The 24862-nt window shown below is 35.1% G+C and overlaps 2 protein-coding genes across 4 annotated transcripts in view; one reads left to right on the top strand and one right to left on the bottom strand.

Annotated features, from left to right (window-relative positions):
• Window positions 1-917: 917 nt before the first annotated feature.
• LOC6648255 (cytosolic purine 5'-nucleotidase) lies at window positions 918-22392 on the bottom strand. Of its 2 annotated transcripts, XM_023179038.2 has the most exons (8): window positions 22003-22392; window positions 21516-21601; window positions 3014-3087; window positions 2740-2953; window positions 2532-2678; window positions 2294-2414; window positions 1208-2221; window positions 918-1143 (listed from the first exon to the last, which is right to left on the bottom strand). In XM_023179038.2, exons 1-8 carry the CDS (start codon window positions 22375-22377, stop codon window positions 1018-1020), a joined length of 2157 nt encoding a protein of 718 aa, XP_023034806.2. In that variant the 5' UTR covers window positions 22378-22392; the 3' UTR covers window positions 918-1017. The 2 variants fall into 2 exon arrangements, with proteins under 2 accessions (XP_023034806.2, XP_002071191.2); XM_002071155.4 differs by lacking the exons at window positions 21516-21601; window positions 22003-22392 and adding an exon at window positions 15375-15779.
• The window catches only part of LOC6648440 (cuticle protein 21.3), a 32323-nt gene continuing 16723 nt past the window's right edge, over window positions 9263-24862 (top strand). Inside the window, exon 1 of one of the 2 annotated variants that reach the window (XM_023179039.2) lies at window positions 9263-9452. The gene's annotated coding sequence lies outside the window, so the exon portion shown is untranslated. The remainder of the gene's footprint in view (window positions 9453-24862) is intronic. The other variant, XM_023179040.2, reaches the window with a different exon arrangement.

A 24862-nucleotide genomic window follows, 5' to 3' on the forward strand; every position in this document is an offset into this window, starting at 1 on the left:
TGACTTGCAACTGGCCAAAAAATATTCTGATTGCCCTTAAAATGAACCCTTGAAATAACCAATATTTGCTTACAGGATCATCTTCAAATCGTAAGATTTTCGAAAAGGTTTTTTGAGTGGTGAAAAGAGTTAATCTTTTCTTTAGGCGAAACAATTTCAAGATCGGCCTGTGCTTTTCCGTCTCTATTTTGGCCAATTTTCAATCGATTCTAGATTTTGAAATAGTTGCAACTGCAATATCTTGCAAAGTTGGGATTCAAAAATGAAATGAAATGGAATAGTAAATAAAGTCCAGGATTCAAGGACAAAGAATTGTATAAAATGAAAGATATAAAGCAATTGCAAAATAGAAAATACTCTTTCTAAAATATGGAATCGAATTTCTAAAAATACTTTTACAATACTTTAATAAGTATGCTTTATAAAACTTGTAATTTATTTCGCCCTAAAAGTATGCTACATAAAACTATCACATAAACCAGCTAGAAGTCCAAAAATGAGGAAAGTAATGTGGTTGATGAGGTTGAAGTCCTTGCTTAGCCACCTCGATTACCATCACTAAGCTGCTTCAAAGAGCTAAGAACAATGATATATTTTGTCATCCTTAGGTTCACTTAATTAAAATATACATAAAAAACTAAAATACAACAATTAACATTTACATGTTTTACGTTTTATTTTTTTTGGCTGTTTTTATTTAAAAAAAAAGACACATTCTATGTATGGAACCAACTAGTGTGTATATAATATTTGTATGTATATAGGTTTAAAATCGCAAAAAAATCGTTACAGTTTACACTAGTTGCTATATGTGTATATGTATATATATATATATCTGTATATATCTGTATATGTACGTGTATATATAATTTTCTTTTGTGGATTTGGTGATTCTTTTCAAACAAGAAGAAGAAAAATTCGTTGATCTAAACATTTACTTGGAGAATGCATTTGGATATGCAAGGCAAAAAAAATAATAAACTAAAAAAAAAAAAAACATAAATATAAGTGAAATCTTTAATCGGAGACATCGCGTATGGGTTGCTCTGACGAGGATGGAGCATCTTCTTCTTCGGAATAATCCTCGTCATGAGTATGAGTGACCACAGTGGGCGTAGATGGGCGAGTATGGACAATGGAGCTCTGCGAAAGAAAAAGAGAACAGAATCAGTATCATAAAATAGAAGCGTATAACACTAGAAATTACCGCTCGATGCAAGTCTTTGCCATCCTTTGACTCTTTTGTCTCCTTTGTATCCTTTGTAGTCTCCTTGCCTGAATCCTCTAGACCAGCCGAAGTGCGTGCAGCTATGTTAGCAGCCGCTGGACTGCAACTTGTACTGCTCACATCCTCCAGAGCTGCTGATGGAAATGGTGGCGGCGGCGGCTGATGGGCCTGATCGTGGGCCACTGTCGACTCATGCGGCAAAAGCATGGCCGGTGCTCGGAACATGTACGAGAATGGATAATAGATGAGATTGAGCAGAGTGGCGGCATAGACATCGGCATATCGCACCACTTGACTGGAGAAGAAGGTCTGACGCGATCCCGAACGGAACAGCGAGCCCATCATGCCGTATGACATATCCATTTTATGCGTCACATCCCGTATACAAGTACGCAATTGAGATATATCCGGCTTAACCTTGGCACTTGAATCCAAATCGCGATACAAATCACCCAGTTTAATGTCCAAATTTTGCAATTCGGCAAACAATTGACACTCATCGGTCCACACATGCAACTCGCGGACCAATTCCGGGACAATCAAGAATGTACGCCAACCGCGGATTTTCTTCGATTTGAGAATATCACCGAATATATGATCACCCACATAGAGGACATCCTTTCCCTTGGCATTGATGAATTTGGTGAAGAGCTCACACGAGCCACCCGAATACACTTGTCCCGGCTGCAATGGTCCAATATGGGTGCCTATTTTCAATCCACCCGTTTTGGTATCCACCTGACGCAACACAGTGCCCTCATCAAAGAACAGTGGCTTACGGGCATCGACGACAATTACATCGAAATAGGATTTCCAATCTCGATGCGGTTCATCGTCATTTGCTCCATGGGGGAAATCAAACAGATAGGTCATTATCTCATTTGTATATGTATAATCGCTGTTAGTCAACATGAAGAGTTTGGCACCCGATTCACGTATACGTGACAATACAGTCGGCAGGCGTTTGTCCTTTTTCACATAGTAGGCCATATTCTAAAACGAAACGAAAATAGGATAAGTTTCAGGAGATTTTTGGCGGCTGGCCACACATTGCCATCAATTTACCTGCGTAGTACGACGCTTCAAATCGCCATCGGAATGCACCCAATCGACGGCACGACGCACGTCCTGGAAAATCGACTTATAGGTAAATAGAAAATCACCAGCTTTAATTCCGCGTTCAACGCTGAAGAAGAGAGACGAAAGTAAGGTATAGTGAGTGTGATAGATTATAGATAGATTAAGATAGACTAGCGATAGCATAGCATAGTATAGATTATATCTTTCAAATATTCATACTTACCGCACAAATTCATTGCTATTGGTAAAGAAATCAACCAGACAGGCCAGCAAATAGGTTTCCGGTAAATTGAAAAGCGTATTCAATACATAAACCCGTGATTCATCCAATTTAAGAAACTTATTCGGATACAATTCATACACTTGATGACTGTAATTAAATATAATTATAATATTTCGTTGCCATAGTTTTTTAATAGGTATTTACTTACTGCTTAATAAACTCAAATCCATGCACACAGACCAAAATATTGCCATAAGCATCTACCTTGAGTAGATTGCCATAAAGTGTATCGAACCATAAACCACGCACTGGAAATGTTGGATCATATTCAAATTGTAGAATTTCCTTTGGATAACCCATCGAGACAAGACGCTCTTTAACCAAATTGAAGCCCAATTGTTCATACTGTGGCGATTTATATTCTACGAATCATAAAATTAAACAGTTATTATTATTTTTATTAACTTTGACTAATTGCTTACCGGCCAGAGTATAATCCATATCGAAGCCATAGTATTTGATATTCTCCAGATGCAAAGATCTGTTCACAAAGACTCTGCAAAAGAAGACAAATAAACAGACTTAGTTTCAGAGATTATTTTCCAGTAACCAAAACTTTTAAAGAGATTCCCATTTGAATCAATTCTTAACAACTCTTTCGATACACAAATTTAAAACAGAAATAAACTCTTCGGATGTTTAAATGCAATTTACCTGCATTTATGTATACCTACTACCTATTTTTTTTTTCAATGCCCCGCCCATTTCCTATTTGTGCGTAAAAATAGCATTGCCTACCCACGGGCGACCTTTACAAAATGAAACTGTTGATAGAGAAGAAGAAGAAGCATACTGTGGACCATGCAAATGCAGTGAATCGATTATTTTTAGACCCAACGGAAGACAAATATTAAAAAAAAAGAAAATAAGGTTTGTATGCATAAAAATATGCCATTGAGTAAGCCATGTCTAATCTCTGGACGTCATCATGTGTCTAAATATATATTTATATATAGAATGAATGTACATATATAACTATAATATAGACGTGCATGTTTAATCATTTACATCAGACGCAAATTGTTGGCCGTGTCAAAAGTTTATCACCAGACAACAACAAAAAAAAGAAAGGAAAACATGCAATGCAATGCGCAAAATGTTCAAATGTTTTTCAAAAATTCTCAATACGACTTGTCATTTGTGTAAATGTGTGTGGCCAGCGAGTAATTAGTGTAAAAAAGTTTTGTTGCAGGCAGCGGCCGCAGCATTACGCCCATTTCATGGGTGGTCCTCTGGCTGTTGACAGCAGCTGCTTGCTAGCTTGCCACGCCCAGAACTGCAAAACCCACAAGCCAAAGACACAAAAAAAGAGGCTACCAATAAGAGAAGCTACCAAAAAATAAAAACACGAACAAACCCCAAATGGGGGACCTTTTTAACCTTGTGAATAAACTCATTAGCAGAGCAAATTGCGAAACAAATTAAACACGAAATGAGACACACTAAACCCCCTTCAAAACCAAAATTTATACTTATTTCTTAAGCTACATGCATATGGATTTTGAAATTTTCAGTTACATAAAACTAGTTTAATGATCTTATAATACAAAATTAATCTATGCACTCGCCGCGCCACATAAATAGAAAATTCTAAAACAAAATTTGGTTAATTTATAATTTGCTTTAGTTGTAATTCTCAACTAGTTTTAGCATGCAGAATAAGCTTTGGCCATGACAAAGTCAGCTAATAATATAACATGATAGTATTTTCAAAAGATACTCGATCTCTCTCAACAATTATTACAAATACTTGATTTGTTTGAATTAAGTTTATGTTTTTCCACATGTAGAGCATATTAAACGTGAAAGTATTGTCCAGAGGCGTAGGCAAGTTCTTAAGTACAATACAAAGTACATAGATTAGCTGGAAATACTTGGATACAGATTAATGTGATATAGATCTTGTATGAGAGAAAAAGGACTTCCAGATAAGTAAATGTATGAGTTACATGGAAAGTATATCTATATTCAAACAGATGCATATAGTATCTATAGAATATAAGTACACTATAAAACCATGACATATATCGTAGTCATCTTTATTTTATAGAAGCTTATGTATTTGACGGATTTTAATCCTCTCTAGGTGTTTTTTATTTTCATGTCAAGATTCTGTTAGTAAAACCCCTCTGATTGACGCCCATGTTTGTTGTTTGGGAATTTCAATTTTTAACAAATGCTTCACACTATGAGAACATTCTGTGTTTGCGTATTTATGTTTTTCGTCCTCTGCCGTTTTAAGCAATTTAGTTCAGTTGAAAATTTGCCAAAATCAGCAAAAAAGTTGCATCCTTTTTTTTTTTTTTGTTTTGTTTTTGCAGTTTTTTTCCCCCAATTTGTTTTTGTTGATTTGTTGTTTAACCCAAATTCAAACAAAATGCATAAATCTGTGACCAAACACCAAAAAATGAAAATGAAAATATAGGGTCACTTGCGAGAAATTGAAATAATTAATTTTCCAACTTAAGGACCATGTTGCCAATTTTCAATTTGGCCAAAACAATTTTTGTGCTGACTGCGTCAGTTTACTGGAAGTTTCATTGAACTCTTTGCCCCCAAAAAAAGTTTTTATCGACAGGCGACACAAAATTTTAAGTATATCTACTTATATATATGTAGGTAAAAGTAGGTATAAGAGCAAGCTCACAAAAGAAACTTATGCGAAAATCAGGCAAAAATTCATTTCAATCAAAACTTTGAAACGAAAATAAAGAAATCGAATTAGAAACCTCCCCTCGGAGAGATGCCATCTACCATGCATAAACTTTTGTGGGACTTGTAAAATTCATGAAGCAAAATTTCATTCATCAAACAACTACAATCATACATACATATATAAATGTATGTATATATGTATGTGTTTCAATAGGTAAAGTCATTCACCCAGGGTGACAATCTTTAGCTTAATAGAGTTAGTGACTTAAGCCAACAATTGTTGCAGTGTTTAATTGATTAAATTTTTGTTTTCGCAATGATAAGCTGACAAAAAAAATAAACAATAATTAAAATGCGTCAAGCAGATTACAAAACATTATTCTTCTCTGTCAAACATAGGTCATTCATATTCACATATATATGTACATATTCGTTTGGATTAACATATATTCATGTTGTTTTTCTTATTGTTGGCATTTTAATTGGCCTGTTGACACTTTGTTTTTACACAGTCGTAATCGCATCAATCAGACCTTGTCCGCTTTACAATGTTGTCGAAGCGAAGAATACTTCTTTTGAGAATCTGATCCTCATAAAGATCAATTAACAAGATGCTTCAGTATGCTTTGCCTATGAGCCTTATTCCAAATTGTATACAAAAGAAAAAGTTAGTTTTGCATTTTCAAAAGAAAATGCTCTGTGAAATTTAAATATGATTAAAGTATGTATTCAAATGACCAGGGAAATCTTAAGTTCAAGCTATTCTGGAATGTTTTAAAGTGTTTGATAAATAACTCGATGTATTCGAAAATCTTTACATAATACTGATGTAGCAAAAACAGCTAAGGATAATAAGGATAAGCTGAGCTTTGGTCAATACAGTTGCCAAATAGAAGTTTGAACGTTAAAGTGGACATTTCTCATTACATTTAATGCATTCAAATCGATTTTCAACCCCTTTAATTAAGAAGGCTAAAAACTGAAAGGAGTTAAATATTCAGAGTACTTGGAGTTTTTGAATGATTTTGATTTTCATAATTGTGATTTACATTTTCATTAAATAAGTATCGTTCGTTTAAAGTTTCGACAAATTTATTGAAATGAATCCCCATTCAATATGTATTTGGTTTACAGACTTATGTACTTGCTAATGACTAGCCAGAGTAAATCGCATATGCCCTTGTTGCCCAGGTATTTAAAGGGTATTTAGCAAAAATTTAAAACAAAATGAGAAGAAATGATAAACAATTTCTGTAACTTACGCGTTTTGTGGACTTTGTGTTGTTGTTATGTTGCAACATTGTTGTTGTTGTTGTTGATAGTAGTGATATTGGTGTTGTTGTAATGCATGCACTTTGGCAGTATCAGGTTTAAGTTGAGTTTCTGTTTCAGCTTTGACACTGACACTGACATCAAACTCGTGTTGTTGTTGTTGTTGTTGCAAACTTGTTGCCACATGCAAATTCTGTTGACAACTGCCATTGAAACACTTATACTCTGTGTTGTTGTTATTATTGTTGGTATTAGACATTTGTCGAGTTTGTGTGGCACTTTTGTATGTTTTTTAGCGGCTTTATTTCTTCTTCAATTTTTTTTTTTTTGGCTGTTCTCAATAAGTTTCTCTCTATATATAAAATATCTCAAACTAACAATGCAAACGCAAATAAAGATCTGAATCTATTCCAGTTGATAGTGCAAATTTGAATTTGTTATATTAACTGCCACAAAGTGTAAGAAGACTTTGTGTGTGTTGAACAAAAAACGTTGTCGTCATCGTCCATTGTGAAGGACATTTCAATTCGATAAGATGGCAAAATGCCACAGAGTCTGCCCCTCAAGGATATGGGCAAGTTATCTCCTGCAGAAACTGTAAACTGTTTATTGTGCTGCTATTGTCCTGATGCTGCTGCTGCTGCTGCTAAGATTAGATTAGATTTACCCATACAATTTGCACTTGTTTGCGTGCAGAGCAGACGACGGGGACGAGGTCCAGGGTTAAATTGTTCACCAAAGTGTTATAAAATCAAAATTCATATCATGCCAATGCAAGTTTATCAATTTGGTTTCGCCATTGCTTTCTGTTGGTTGCTCCACTCACGTGGCGTATACGTCATATTCCCCTATTCCCTGTTGTAGTTAAGTTTTTAGCTGCAGCTCTTGTTGTTATTTACCTCCTCTCTCTCTCTCTACCACCCCTCCAACGCCATTCTATTTGCCATTCATTCTCATTTTGTAAACGTCATGGCATGAACGTTTTGCTGCAGCTAATACATAAGAGAATCTGCGATATATATACATTTATATAGTTGTTGCCACTCTTTAATGGCCACGTGCACTTGCCACTTCCCTAAATGATTGTTGGCAGTGGAGGGGGTGGAGGTAGGAGCCAGTGGCAAAGGACAAAATGAGATTGAATGAGCTTAAAACCCGAAATGAAGTTTTACTCAAAAATAATTCAGTCTTTAGCCAATTTTATATCGACTTAATGAGATGATGGCAATCAGATTAACTAGACTCTAGTGTTCGGGTTTATATTAAGCAATTTTAATCAAAAAACTTAACGTTCTATTGAATTTTATTTTTAACGAAAACGAAATTAATACGTGATGACAAAAAACTCATCGAGAATTAAATTGTTAAATAAATTTTGTCAATAAATGGAATTTGTATACGTGTATCCTGCAACACAATATTTCCCTCTTTTTCGCAATTTCTCTATTATTGGTGTCTTTTCAATAAACAAAAAACCAAAAGGAAAAGATGCGGGTAAATTGAATCCTTGACCAAGGTCAGAATATCGAAGCATGTGAAGGACATAGAACGGACTTTACTATTGTCGTTATTATTATTTTTGGCAATATAGTTGAAGTGTTTTAAGGGGGAGAGTGCAAGGTGTGAGCGTGTGTGTGTGTGAGTGTGTGTGATGGGGGCGCACTTTGCTTGGTATGTGGCTCCAATTAAAATCAAAATGGCAAACAAACAATTGCGCCGGAGACCCAAGCAAAAACCGACGACCATCAGCCACACACAACGACCACATCAGGGTAACCAATACCCATTTCCCCACCACTACCTTCCTCTCTGTCACTCTGTCACTCTCCCTCTCTCTCTCTCTCTCTTTCTCTGTCTCATCCTAAGCCATAAGCAGTGCGCCATCAGCAACAACACAAAAAATGCCATGGGACATGGCCATAGCCACACATCAGGGACGGCACAATTGGGCGATAATTGACTTAATAAGCATAACCACAAAACCAAATAGTCTCACACACACACTCACACACACCCGCAATGGCACACATATGTACATACATACGCATATATATCTATGTTCACGTAACCGTAAAAATAATTACACTAGTCAACAGGATATAAGCAAGCTTCTTTAACCTATCCTCTTATCAAACATTTAGCAATAAGGATGCTAATTGATGTAATATATGTTATCATATTTATATCATATTTAACTATCAGATGATGATTTCCAAATTGCCTTACTGCAAAGTTTACTTAGAAATTTCAACAATTTAAGAATATGAAATCTCTTAATATAGAGAATATTTTAGCTCACATTTATTCTTTTCTAAGAATTTACGAAATGAAATTCTTGCACAAATATAAGAGTTTGTTAATAACACTTGAACCATTTTTTTTGTCTTTATTCTCAAAAGCAGATTAGAATCAAAAAAGTAAAAATATTCCATCTTACTCTGAGAGCAAGAGATTTATTTCCATTTTGTTTTAGTTTTTACTTGTTGAATTTAATGTTTTTGTAAAATGTTTTAGTCAAAGTCCCCTTGAAGATATAACAATGAAGTTGTCGTTTGAAAGGTGAAACTCAGTATGTGAGTGAATGACTGAAAAACTCAATTTTAAAATAATTATAATATTATTTATATTTAAGTTTCAATTTTCCACATTTATGAATCAATAAAAAATTTACTTATCATCAAGCTTAACGACCAGCAAAGCATTCAAATTTTCTGCGCCTATTGAACTTTGCCGTTCATTTGAAATAAATTGTAGGGCTGAAAAGTCGCTTTCCACAGATATTTGAGTCGCCGGTGTAGCCAGTCAAAGTATGACTGAGAAAGAGACTTTTTGATTTGTGATAAATGAAACAAAAAAGAAATAGAAATAAAAAAACCTCTCTGAACGAGAGAAAAGGATGCTCGAGAGTATTTTTCATTCAAGTAAAGAGTAAGAGTAAGTAAAGAGATTTCTTTTGAGACAAAATAAAACATCTCAAGTGATATTTAGGATCTCTGATAAACAAGTAAACTTAATCACAGTGAGAATCATTGAGATCAGAGATTTTTGGATTTGTTGCCCTGTGTCACAAAACTAATAATAAAAACCAAAAAAAGGGCGTGGCAATATTTACTTAAAGCCTAGCCAATTTGCAATTCACTTCCTGGCCGGAGGTTTGTACGTCTATTAAAGTTCTAATTGCCACACAAAATTGCACACAAAAACCACACAGATGAAATTGGATAGACGTCCGTAGTTTGAGAAGGCAAGACAAGGAAAACAAGGATGTTGACATGGGTACACACACACACACACACACACACACACACATTCAAAAGTCCTTTTTGGTTCTTCAACAAAAGAAAAAAAACGAATTTGCGTCCAAACTGCACTCACTGCGAAATCAAACTGAGTGCCCAAGACACTGACTATTTGTGGCTGGGTTATTATTGACGAATGAATGAAGCAAACGACCTGTTCCAAATGTTCCAAAGAGAACTTGTTTTTTTGTTGTCATGCGTGTGACATTTTTTTTTTTTTTTTGGGCGGGCATACGCGCCAAAATAAAAAAAAGAGAAAACAAAAGCCCCCGAAAAAAAAACACTTTCAATTTCAGTTCTTTTTTTATTTTCGTGTGTTTTTGCAAAAGGGGATGTTGGCATTTGACCTTGAATTGCGAGCGGCGGGCCGGGGGTCTAGGGGTAAGGGGTAGGTTAGTGTGGTGAGCGCGTTTAGTATGAGTTAGGGGCTTGATTAACCCTGACAGTCGGGTCTCAATTGATTGAAGAGGGCTTTGCATGGGAATTTGTGGACTTAATTAGCCCCGGAATACAAAATTTTAGGGCTACTTGTCGTGTCCCCGTGTCGTCCCCAGCACCCCCCTCATTGCCAACCAAACCAACCACCATCTATTCACAAATTTACTAATTCTAGAAGGGGCAAGGAGGGCGTTTAATAGAGGCTGGCAGAAGAGGAGGCGATGCTGCAAATCAAATAACTAAATTCAATTGCCCGCTCCGCTGTTGCTTTATTTTTTTCGCTCATTCTCTTTCTCCCCCCTTCCCTTGTGGGGACGACTAATCCAATTTGTTGAAAATAGAAAGAGACATTGGAAGTGTGGGAGAGAGAGAGAGGGGAGAACAAGTGAATCCGGTTGGGTGAAAGTAAGTTAAAGACATTCTGTGAGTTATTTTCAAAGGAAACACTCTCGCACCGGAAGTCAATTGCTTACGTAGATTCTAACAGAAGACAACACCAACAAGCAAGATCAAGATGAACGCCGACTAATAATAGATTTAAATTCGGTTTATGAAACTATATATATGTATACGTAGCTTGCATAGCAACTTTAGCGAAACAGCATTACGTATACGTCACGTGAGCCAAGTGAAGTTATTTATAAGCCATTATTTTTGTTTTTCAGAATGCAAATCGTTTAAAGCATTCATTTTGTATATTCATATATTTTCATTGTAATTATCAATTCATCCAAAACTTCATTTAATGCCACATACTAAACTTTAATTAAAATTTTTTTTGCACGATTGGCTGGGTTAACTAATGTAATGTGTGTCGCGGCTATTTGGGCAACGGCAACTGACTGGGACGCTTCCTTGGCTCAATCATGAGGCACTCAATGTCTTCATCGCTACTGGCATCCTGCGAATCCACATCCATCGCCAGTTGCTGTTCATCCATCTCCCTGCTAAGGTCTTCCAGCCATTGATTACGCCTTGCGGTCACGTATTGATCATGAACAGTAAATGGATTCGGACGATTCTGGGCATTATTGACCATCGATGCGATTCTATCCTGATGGCACAAAATGCGTTGAATTTTCACACGCACGCTATAGAAATCGGCTTTCTTGCTATCATTTATCATATCGTGATACCAGTTAGCATTCGGCGTCTTGAAGCTTGCGGTTTGCCGTTGGCGGTTCGATTTCGTTACGGGCACATTCGACTTATTCATGGCTGTTGGTATTGGTTAGAAGTTAAGAGTCAAAACAAAAGGGGTATACTTTTTTTTTTGTTTTCTTTTTTTGTTTTGGAAATTCTGGTGTTTTTTTGTATATCTGTATTTTTTGATTACTGTTTGGGTTTGAGAAGTAAGATGTTGTGTTGGTTAAAGGTACTGAGGGTTAAAGGTATAGAGAACTACCCAAAAAGCAAAGCCAACTTCCTCTTTTGGTTTTCTTCCCCAAAACAAATAGAAAAATCCAGCTTACTGGGAGCAAGTCGTTGAATGTTAACAAGCATTTGGTTCAACACTTTCATCGTTTTCACTCTTATTCAGTTGACAATTTGTAGATTTAAACGTGTCACGTAGTTAAAGTTTTTTTTTTTTTTTTGTCTCTCTTTCTACGCCATAAAATTGAGGGCAAAGGACATGACTCAAATGTTATTTGCATTTTAATGAGAAATCTTGCGAATTACAAACAAGTTTAAAATGGCAAAATTCATATGAAAATTCATCAAATTACATTTCCCCATTTAATTGCCTCCCAATTCATGTATATACTATATTTATAGGGTATAAAACATACATTTTCATTATAAATCAATTGCCTAAGGGTGGAGCTGATTTATCCACCAATTTAAATCCCTTTGACAATTCGACAAATAAATGTATTTGTTTGCATTAATCAAATGATTTAACTGTCCATTCGATAATCACAATTATTACCATAATGCAAACGTACACCGAGTGTAGAGAGAGAGAGAGAGAGAGATAGACAGAGGAAGAAGGGTAGGCAAAAAGAGAGAGAGAGTTAGGGGGAAAAGCTATTTGAATTCACAAAATTCCAATTATTTGAATTGATATTGCAATTTTGTAACCACATTTTCTCTTTTTGGAACGTTTTTGAATAGATAATAATATACTGATTCGTTTTGTCTAGATTTAATGGCTTTAAGATTAATATATAAAGATTTTTAACATTTTTTAGGCATAAACCATATCAAGTTTAGACACATGAAAACCCCAAATTCATCTTTATAAAGAAAAAAATGACTAAAAATTAAACTCTGAAAACTGTAGCAAAGCATTAAATGTAAAAATTTGGAAATTTTCTCCAATGGGGGAAACAAATTGTTAAACATAAGAGGTAAGAGATAAAAACTAAAGGCAAAGTAAAGCCTTTGACTAAGCTTCTTTCGTGAACAGAAAATGAAAAACTTTGTTAAAGCCAATATTATGGTTGTGGATAAGTTCTTTGTTAAACCTTTTTTTTTTCCTTGTTCTTTATGTTTTCCTTGTTCAATATGTGGATTATATAGATATATTAAATTACATATATACAAACAGATGAGTGGAAATTATGCGCATAATTAGACTAAGACAAAAGACCAGGCAAAAAAAAAATAAAAGAACCATGTAATTAAAATAATAAATAAATGAAAGAAATATAAAGTAAATATTGCCATATAGAACATTTTATATGTACATATATAATAAATTAAAATAAATATTCCATGTGAATTTCAATAAAATGCAAATTGCATTAAAGTTTTGCAGCGGCTGCCTTTGGCTCTCTTTCTGTTTCTCTTTTGTGTTGATGCCATTCTCTCTCTCTCTCTCCCTCTGTCAGGGTCGTCGTCGTTTGTGTGCGGATTGGGGCGTTTCCGTTTCCGGCAACGTAAAAAGTTAAAGAACTACGTGACACTAGAAAAGGAGAGATAGGATAGAGAGCAAGAGAGAGAGCAAGAGAGAGACAGAGAGAGAGAAAGAGGAACACAGCGAGTGCAAGGGTAGAAATAATGGTTAAGCCTTTTCCAGCGGCTTCTTCTAAAGATGAATTCTACAACATTTCATGTCAATTAAGCTAAAGGCTTAAGCGCTTCCACTAATCAACATGGATTAGTTAGTTAGTTAGCATACACGCAGACAGTTTAAACAAAAAGAGACAAGACAATGCAAAAAAAAAAGAAAAGAAAAAAGTGACAGACGAACAAAATTAAATCATCAGCGAGTGTGGGAAAGTGTTGAAAGCCAAACTGAAAGAGCAATTAGGCAGAGTGCCAGCAAAAGCACATACACACACTACACACACACACACACACACGTGCACCCTTCAATTCTAATTCGTATGCGGCGGTTGGCTGCTTGATGGGCTGAGGTTAAATTGCATGCAGCCACCGGCGGTTTGGAAGGCAGAAAGATGTGCCGGGCATGGCCAAGGCCATGTTAATAGCCGCAAAAACTGCAACAGCACACAGTTACACACACACACACACACGCACACACACCCACACACGCAAAGACATGGTCACTGAAAACTGCAACGCTGGAAAGTAGGCAAAGTAAATAACGATTTGAATATTTATTGCCGTAATCCTTCGTTTATATAATTTAGTTATTATCAATGTATATCAATGACTAATCCTATTAAACTTTGTAATATATTAACTTGTTATTATTTTGCATATACATGCAATTGTTGTTGCCATTGTGGTTTTAATCTAAACAAAGATTATCAGCAAATGCAAAAATTCTGTTTACCCCTTCGTCAGAAGTGTATATTGGAAATATTGGATCGAAATTAGTTCCTATTTGAATAAAGACTTATAGTGTCTAAAATCTTAGCTTAGATCAATATAAAAACTATGTAAAGTAATAATCGAAATAACAACCCATTTTCAATAGCTTGGCCAATAAATACAAACATTTTCGAAAGGGTATAGATATATCGGTCATATTGATTTTTTATTTTGCCACATTTCACTATTTGTCATTGTCTCGAATCTAGATGTTTGGCAAATAGATTTAAGATACATTGTGGCAACTGTTGGTTATTATTATGAATTAATGAGCTCTTAGGCTTAAATGAGTACTATATACTTATTAATAAATGCATTTGCATCAACAAACTATACATACATACATACATACATACATACATCTATAATTATATACTTATCTTCCGCCTTAATCAATAATGACGACGAGATTTGATTGTGGGTTTATGGTCTGTGTTTAATCTATTTATCATTGAATTCAATTTCTATTTTATAAATGTATATTAACTCAAATTTTTGTATGATCAATTTGTTATCTAAACTATTAATTTTCATATTAACTCCAGAGTTTGTTTGTTTTATAATAAAAAGTGATCAAATCAAATGATTCTATTCCATTTGAAAGGCATCAGTTTACATCTATCTTTCTTCTGGCATCTTTTAAAAAGTATTGAGACTAAGAAAACCAAAGACTTTCAAGTGAAATAACTCAAAAGTACTCCAAGTAGAATGCCAAAAAATATAAAAAATGCTATAATTATTATGAAAAGAAAAAAAACAAAAGAAATGAAATTGCGTAAACACATTGTTTAAACAATTGCCAAAAATTCTTTTTCAAACACTTCAATACAATTCGATATAGAAATTCATAGAAAAATACATTTACAATTTTTGGGGGAAATGGGAATTTTGATGGTTAAAATTCTCTTGAGCAAAACGATCAGAGTTTATTTGGAATTCAATTAAATTGTTTCAACAAGTCTCTTAAGTACTTAGTAACAAGTAATTATCGACAAAAGTAATTTAGAAAGGGACTCATTGATAAAGATATTTTGATCCAGATAACAATCCTGGAGATAGGGAAAACGTGAAACAGAAGTAAAGGTCTCTTAGGTAGTTTCGGTTCAGATCTTAAATCATAAACTGCTTGGCAACAATAATTAACTAAAATTAGTTTTAGCTCATCGTTAATGATTATTGACAAAGACGTTCCTATGTGTGTGTGTGTGTGGATAGACTGACTAAGCTAACTGATGAGTCAGGCTGATAAGGAACGTCTCAAATTTTCCATTCCGATGGCAATGATAGTCAGAGATGTTTTTGTTTTTGTTTTTCGGTGTTTTTTTTTTTTGCTCACCTGTGTCCTAGCTCACGTTTGTGGCCATGATAAGCGCTAGTGGCGCCATCTCCGGATCCTTGAAATTGTAAGCCATTCAATACGGATTGATCCATATCATCGGTCTCACCGATTGTCTGTGTGCGTTCGCGTGACGAGATTTTCGTATTGGAATGTGGCGAATTTTCAAATTGTTGTTGTTGCTTCTGTTGTGGCATTTTTACCGCCAGGCAACGCCAAAGGCCAACAAAAATGCTACTACGGGGGCGAGACAATGTCGCGGGCTTAACACAAAGTCAAAGAACCGACGCGATACAGAGAGCGAGAGAAACCGCGACAGAGAGTGTCTTATCAGCTGTTTATGAGAATGGAGATTGAAGTGCAGTTGAAACAAAACAACAAAAAGTGTTGCCTAAGTTTTTCTCTTTAGCTAATGCTGTATACTTTTTTTCGTTTTTTTCTCAGTTCTTTTTCCTTCTGAATTTCGTTTTGTATTTTTTCTGCTTTTGGGCAACAATTTCGTTCAACGTTCGAATTTCAACTGAAAGTGCAACGTAGAAATTGTTATGGGGGAAGGAATCCGCATAGCGAGAGTGTAAGAAAGAGAGCGGAAGAGACAGACAGACACAAAAAAAAAACAAAAACAAAAACAAATGAAGTAAGTAAGTCGTCTCGCCGACTTAGGTATACCATACACCAGTAAAGCAAATATTTCAAATTTATTAAACAAATGCATTTTCACATGCTTCTTACAAGCATATCTTAGTATCTCGCACACTCAATCATACGAGCACCCTAGCGCCCCCACCAGCCAACGGCCAACTCCGGCCTTATGGAAAAACATTTATATGCATAACTCGACTGTTTTTTCTCCGATTTTGATCAAATTCGGTATTTTGTGTTTTTTTTTTTTAAATTTAAGTGTGCCAAATTTGATTGCATAAGGTAAAAAAATACGGGAGATAATCAAGTTTTTCAAATTACGGGGGCGGAAAAGGGCGTGGCAAAATTTGTATACATACAAAATGTGTGCATTTACTAAGCGAATATACATACCAAATATGGTGGCTCTAGCTGGAATAGTTTTTGAGATAAACGCTTTTTTTAAATTGCGGGGGCGGAAAGGGGCGTGGCAAAAATTTGAAATAAACTTGATCACTCTACATACTACACGAGTCTACATACCAAATTTGGTGGCTCTAGCTCTTACAGTCTCCGAGATCTAGGTGTTCATACGGACAGACGGACGGACGGACGGACGGACGGACAGACGGACATGGCTAGATCGACTCGGTTGTTGATCCTGATCAAGAATATATATACTTTGTGGGGTCGGAGATGCTTCCTTCTGCCTGTTACATACATTTTGGCGACTTTAATATACCATTTCACCCTATGGGTGTATGGTATAAAAAGAGAGAGTGTGTGTGCTAAGCAACACACGCATGCTCTCTCAGGCAATATCTCTCACTCTCTCTCTCTCTCACTCTGTCTCTCTTGAGTTGCGTCGGCGTCGAAAGCTCTCTATGAGGCTCGTGTCAAGCCTACACAGCTGTCTTTTGGCTACGTCAAATGTTTTTATACCCTGTAATCTGCTAGATAAGGGGGGTATATTCAGCACAGAAGAAACAAAATAACTAAAGCCCTCATTGATATAAACTCATGATGTTTTCCAGACCAAAAATCGATTTAAATCAGATATAAGGAAAGTCTATGATTAAGACCAATTGATTAAATAGCTGATTAAATGATCAAAAATGAGAGAACACTTGAAGTGATCACAATCCGAATCGATCTAAATTTATGAAATTATATGCATCTTACGACTCTATATAGATAACAAATTCAAAATCTTAATAAACAAGAACAATCACATGAACAATAGAGAAAACTCTTTAAAATTTACTCATTTTATATTACTTATTGAAATGAATAACACTTGATCTTGTATTCGGAGAAATAAAATATATATTCCTAATCTTTCATATAGTATTAACTTCACCCGTTACTCTCTTTTGATGGGTATTTCTTTGAAGGGTATTTCAAAGTCCATTTGGATTTTTATCATTTTTATGACAAAAATGAAAGCCAACATGATGGCATTAATTAATATTCAAAACTTCGACTTTGAGTACTTTGATTAATTTTTAGAACCTTTTCCAGGGTAATCATATGACTCATCATCATTCAGGGTTACTGCATAGTTTTGCTCTTTCAATGCTATTCTTTATCTTCACGCCAAAAGAAGAAAACAACACGAAAAAAAAAAAACAAAAATGAATGTCTGAGTACTCAAAAATAGGCTGACTACACCCACTTTACGGCCTCAGTGTATGGTAGTATGCGTGTGTTTATGGAAATTTTTAGTGTGTCAGTTTCGTTTCGGAAAACTAGTATGCATCATTCGTTTGCTCACCGACTTTCAGATGCTCTCGACAAACATTTATAGAGAAAGGTATGAGACCAAAGAGTTTTGTGACTCGAAGTTACTCTCTCTCTCCATGTTTATGGTCCAGTTTATGGAGTGAGTGCAAAGGTTTATGTCTTTGCTATATTGATATCTTAATAAATTTGGGCAAACACTATAAGAAAAGTAGTAACCATATCTATCTATAGCTGTCTATCTATATCTACATATATCTATCCCTATGCATATTGTATATACATTTCAGATGTACATACATATCTAAATAGCTTGGCTATGCAAATTGCTGTGACACCTTTGACTGTCAAAACGCTTTGCTGCTTTCAAATATTCATACATTAATTATGTGCCCAATTATAATATTGATGGCGTTGAGTGCTTTTTGCTACACACACATATCTGTGTGTGTGTGTGTGTGTGTTCATAAATATTTCATAGATCTTAGTTTGTCTGGCAGTCATACCTAATTTATATATTTGCATAATGCGACAACAAAAATATTGTATGTCAGATTGCTAAATAGTCCGATCTTTATTCGTTCGATTCCATTGATAGTCCAAAATGGTTTTGTTGTTGTTGTTGTTTTGTTTGTTTTGCTGTAGGAGATAGGTCTATAAATCATGCTAAACAAATATTATATAAGGTAGGTGGTTACTATATTGGGCTTAAAGCCAGACAAACTTGTGCATAATAAGAACAAAAAATAAATATTTTAAAAAATCTTGAATAATGTCTTGACCATAATCTATGCTACTAGCCAATGAGCTAATAAGTTTTGAGTCTAGGGGCTATAGCTCTTGGAAAGCCAGTAATAAGCCTAGTTAAAAGGAATCCTGCAACAAGGACACATTGCTCGACAAACAACAGATCACTTAATTTAGCTCTTCTTGAAGTTTGTTGTTATTAATGATTAAGATAAAGATAAAGGATTTATTTAAGATTCATTGATTCATTCTTTCTTTTTTCTTAATCGAAAGATCTACTTCGTTTCGTTCAAAAATGGAATAATAGTTTTTGTTCAACCATTTACATAGATCTAGATTTATGTGTGTATAAGTAATGATAATGTTAATAAACATTTCGAATTGGAAAACAAGCAATCCATAATCAACTAGATTCATGATTGCCATGACGTTGCACGTTGACTTGACTGTACCCATTAGTACAATGTACAAATGTTTTTGCTTTTAACTATCAGTAGATTGTTGTTTTTCTTAATTATTTTTTGTTTGATTTCATTTCTTAAACCTTTATTTCGATGCACTTCACAAACTCATTGACTTGGCTTGACTTTCATTTAAACCAAAATACAGTAATAAAAAAAGGAAACAGGCAGAGACGATATATTGTACATACATATATACATATATAAATATGGGTGTGGGTTTCCCCCGATGTGGAGGGTCTGGGGCACTTATCACTTAGATTTCCGATCAACTATGTACATATAAGCCTATTTTTAGGGTACCAAGTTTGGTCTCTTATTGTTAGTTAAAGTCTTCTTATCATGGTTTTTGCTTATCGCATGACCAGCAAAATATTATAAATAAACAATGCAAATTTATATATGGCCGCCAGGTGGCGCTAATACAAAACAATTAAACAAAGATTTTTGTGAATGTAATGAAACGTTTTGTTTTTTTTGTTGTTGTTTTGTTTTTGTGTTTATATAACCTGATTTCTCTAATATTCATTCTCGCCCACAATCAATTTGCATTCACTTATTCATGAATTTGCCATCAATCATTGAGAAATGAAATGCTAAGCAACAAATAAATTCAAATTTCTATTTGTATCTGTGTGTGTCTATGTGTGTGTGTGTTTTTGTCTTTATTAACTAAGTAAAGGGACATTTGTTGGAAAGTGTACCTAAATAAATTGAAATTGGTAAATTGAATGGTCAATAACAAATATTGGCCATAAATATATACATCTATATCATTCGGTGTATACCTATCTCATAGGAAAACTCTCCATGCTTACACTTTTGCAGTGTGTCAATGTCAGAGATAGAGACCGAGAGAGTCTGACGACAGAGAAAGAGAGAGAAAGATTCCGAGACAGATACAGATACAGGTTGCAGTTGACACTTGTCTATAGTTGCCACTCGAAAAATAAAAGAGCGAACAAAAATGTAAACTGTAATATACAAGTATGGAAAATATTTATATACCCAGTCAAACATACATACATACATACATACATACTTATTATGTACATAGTATAGTGTGTGTGTGTGTGTGTGTGTGTGTGTGGGATGTGAGACTGGATTTTTGCTTTTGCTTTTTCTTAGATAAGGCGATAAGACGACAAAATGGCAATGACCATGGAACACAGGCCTAAAACCTCTGCTCTAGGTGTGGAAAGGGGGACGTTGGGTGGGCGAACTGGATTATGGTTAATTTTTTTTTTTTTAAGATTAAGCAAAATCAGCTTGATTCATGTTTACATAGAAAATGTAACAAGCAATCTAATCGAAATACTCAAGTAGATTTATAATAGTTCACCCCATCTCCCTACCTCTTTGCCTCTTGTCCGCCTATGAAACTCAATGAAACTTAACCAAGTGTATATTTCTTTTTGTAAACATCTTGATCAAATTGTTCCACTGTCCCATCTAAAAAATTTAAGTGGAGCAAATTGTCTATTTTGCAAACTTTCAATCATTTTCTTTCTCTCTCACTCTGTCTATTTGTCTGTCTGTGGGAAAACTCGTTTCGTTTGAAAAGTCAACAGACAAAAATCAAATACAATTTACAATTTTCGTTAAAGTATTTTCTTTAAATGGCCCAAGCATCTTAACCTTGACACTTGTTAACACTTTCGCATCCATCCCGCTCAGCCACCCCGCACCTTTAAAAGCACTTTAGCAATCAACTGGCACGCCCTCTATGTAATTTGTGCTCACATTCAAATGATGGGCCCTCCTCCCAAAAGAAAAGACCTCAAACTCAAGCTCAAGTTTGAACATCATCAACTGACCTACACCAGCTGTGACGGGGTTAAGCCGTGTGACATGAAGCGAAACCGACGACGAGCCAAAGAATCGGTCAAGTCAGCTCTAATGAGTCCAAGTGATGAAGATGACGACAATGGACATAAAGTCGATGCCGACAACGTCAGGGAGGGCAGAGGCAATGCAAAATAGGCAAAGTTTATGGGTTCAAAAAGTTCGCCATGGGGTAAGATGGGTCTCCGGGCTGGCCAGACATAAATACATTGATTGTCGAGATAAACAACTGACAACTGACCATTTTTGAGACTAGGAGCAGATGTGATATTTGTATATACCAAAAGATCAGAGACAGATCTATGGATAAGAAATGGGGGGAAATTCGCCCACTTAAGTAGGCAATAAGCACTCAAAGATAAAGATAAATTGTTTGTAGAAACTATAGGCATGACAAAAATTTGATATTTTTTGAAAACTCAACAATTTTGCAATGTATTGCATACTTTAGGGAACAAAATATCGAGTATTTTACCTTGATTTCAATTCCCTAAAGTTTTATATAGAACTTTTTCAGCCTATTGCATACTTTTAGGGTCAAAATAACAAAATAGTTATTTTATCTTCATTTTAATTTCATAAAGAAAATGATTAAAGGTTAGGAAATACATTTGCTATAAGCTTAATCGTTGAATTAAGCGATGAGTAATTGAAAGAGTTCAAACCTTATACTAAAAATATCAATAATAAATCGATTTTTTTTTAAAGTAGTTTCAGCTTGACTTACCGATGAGCAGCATGACGATAATATTTCTTAGGAGCCGAAGAGGAAGACGGTCCTGGAGTGTTGGGTGCTGAATCACTCATATCCGACTGTAATGGATAATGATTTTAATAAATTAGTCAGTGATAGATTAACGATAACAAGAAAAGGCCCCTTACAAACCCCACAAACACTTAACAGAAACGATGTGAATGATTAAGTGCTGTTAAAAGGGGTGTAGGGGTGTAGGGGTGTAGGGGTGTAGGGGTGTAGGGGGGGGTGTGATAGTAAGAAAGGAGATGGCATAGATTCGCAAAGTTTTGATAGGCAAGTGCAGCGAAAGCAATCAAAAACGCCTGCAACTATTTAGGTCTCATGTATTTGTATGTATGTAAAGCAGTGGATACTCAACCCAATACCCATCATCTTCTTATCCAAATGCCGATCTCCAGCTGAGTCCATATGCATATTGAAATTGTAGACATACATATTTGTCTCGCCATATACTCACTTGATAGGGGGCCATATCGTAATAGTCCCTGGTGCTGGTAGTGCTTACTGGGGGAGCAACTCCTTGTTGGCTGATTGTATCCTCCGTTGACATTATGGCATCAAGTTGTCCTGATTTTCGTATGCAAATGTATCTCTTATTTCCTCGGAATGGTCTTTGACACAAGTTTGTGGCACAACTGGCTTGACTCCCGCTACGATTTTGGGTTCTGATGCCCAGTATGTCGCAATGGGTAATTTTGTATTCAACTGTGTTAGATTGCAAATTGTTGGCTATACAATGTGTGCTTGTTATTGTTGAAGTTCTTGTTCTTGTTCTTGTTGTTGCTGTTCTGCACTGCAAAGTGTTTGTTAGAGTTGGGCGTAAGTTTTTCATTAGGATTAAAATTGAAGCCATCATGAGAGAAACTAGAATTAATGCCTTGTGTATGTGTGTGTGTGTGTGTTCGTGGGCTGTGTGTGCAGGTGTCTTTGTGTGTGTCACAGGTATTCATACATCAATTTCTTACATTATATTGATTTTAGTTTCAAATTTAACTCCTTTTAGTTTAATTTAAGACAACCAATTGTTGGTTTGATGCATTATGCAAGTACTTAGATTGCAAAAAATGAAATGGTTTAATTCACACTAATTTGTTATTGAGATAGGAAACTGAAGTAAGTTAGAGATGCTCGATCAAAAGTTCGAGCACAGTTTCGAATAGAAAATTTGTCCTCAACTTACTTAATTCTTTTACGAATCAAATTGGCATAAACTTTTAAAATTTCCGCAATTAATTAAGGTCAACAAATTTTGACCACAAATTGATGTATTTAAAACCACAAGAAATTGTTTGTAAGTAATGTAAATGAGAGAGAAACCAAAAAACTCAAGCAGAAAATAATTGAAATATAACATACAAACTATGTATATATTTACATGCACAGCCTAAAAGTAGGCAGTGAAAATTCATTTCATGACCAAAATGCATTTTAAATAGCTGTTTTTTGTTTTGTTTTTACTATCTACGCATTAATAAATTAAACAAAAACATGTTTTGCTCTACATATAGATAATTAAGAATTGCTTTTCTGCCCGCAAAGACAATAAAAAACAAAAAAAAACAACAATCCAAAGACAATCACATGACGCCGCTGCGTATGGCTAATATAAGTTAGTAGATATATCGATCTATCACGATTTGGAGGCGCATATTCAAAAACACAACCGAAAGTAATGAGCGAATGTGACGCGGGGTGCGGAAGGTGTAAGTGAATGGTTTGGGCAGGCAGGCAGGCAGGCAGAATAGGCAAACGGGGCGGGCAACTGAGGCAGATGTAGGAGGGTCTAAAAATAAGCCTCTTGGTGTCCATGACCGGTGTTCGTGTGTGACAATAACAAAGGCACTTTCCCATGCTAACTTAATAGCAACGACTTGCCAAATACCCTCAATTTAAATGGAAATGTTTAGGTAATGAAACATCTAGTGGCTAGTTATGAGATGACACCGAACCGAACTTCATTTACAGTTAAATTTCTTTAGAGCTGAAGCTAAAGCTAAGCTTTAGATCTGTCAATAGCTCAATAGCCCATCAATTACTTATGCCTCTGCAGGGTATTTACAATTTAAGTAAATACGAATACAAAAAATGACTCATTCGTGTCAAAATGAAATGAATTTTCACACTCCACGCAGCCATTTTGCCATGAAAATGTGTTCTAATGAATTTCTAATGCATTCAATTTGTTTAATTTCTGTTTTTTCCTAGTAAAATTCATATATAATACCTTTGATTGCTAGTTTAAAATTTGAATGATTTTTCTTTTGTTCAACTTTTTATACTTTTGCTTGTGTTTTTTGTTTTGGTGCACAACTTTTCCGACTTGACTTCACTTCACACGCGGCCAAAATGATTTCATAACACACACAAACCAAAATATACAAAAAAAAAAAAAAAAAGAAATACCCAAACACAAGAACAACAACAAAATAAGTTTTCCAAAATTTTCCCCCACACGCACTCACACACAAACACACACGCACACTCACATACACCCAAAGAGGCACTTGAACAAACTGTAGAATGAGATGACTATTGTTTTCAGAGTTCAGTTTAGCAATTAAATTATTTAGTATTTAATATGAATTTTTATATTATTTGCAATTTATTTTCTTTGGTGTATTTAGCACTTTTTGAATTCTAACACAAATTTTGCTTTCACTTGGAATTTCGTTTACATTTTGGATTGCAATTTTGACATTTGAGGCGCAGGCGCTCTCAATGATAGAATGAGAGAAACACGATAAAAACGTAAAGGAAAATGGAGAGTAAAATGGAGAAGAAGACCAGACAACAGTATGTGGTGCCGACACACAGAAAAAGAAAGAGAGAGAGAGAACAAAATAGCCGGTTGGAGCTTTCCTTTTGCGTGTTTGTTTGTAAACAAAATAAAGACAAGAGGGCAAAAAGCTTTTGCACTGACTTTTTTTCTCGTTGGCGCCAAACATTTGAAATTAAATCAAAAGAGCAATTTTTAGAAAATTAGTGCAAAAAAGGAATATTTACTTAGTTGTTATTTTTCGGTTATTTTCAATGGCTTTGTCCATGTAAAAATCAATTACGCATTTTGATCTCCTCCTATTCAATTTCAATGCGAGCTATGACAACCCTTAAAACTGAGATTTCACTCGAATTGTTGTTATTTGAATTTAAAAGTCAAAGTTCATAGGGCTAAATGTTGCCCAAATTCAAACGAGACTAATTAACTGACTGAAGCCCTATATATAGCTACATATGGAAGCCCCAAATACGTTGAATTAAAGGCATTTGACTAAGCAACATCTATGTTAGTCTCTGTGTTTAACTCTTTTTACTAGATA

The sequence above is a fragment of the Drosophila willistoni genome (assembly GCF_018902025.1).
Source record: "Drosophila willistoni isolate 14030-0811.24 chromosome XL unlocalized genomic scaffold, UCI_dwil_1.1 Seg141, whole genome shotgun sequence".
In the NCBI taxonomy this organism is placed as follows: Eukaryota; Metazoa; Arthropoda; class Insecta; order Diptera; family Drosophilidae; genus Drosophila; species Drosophila willistoni.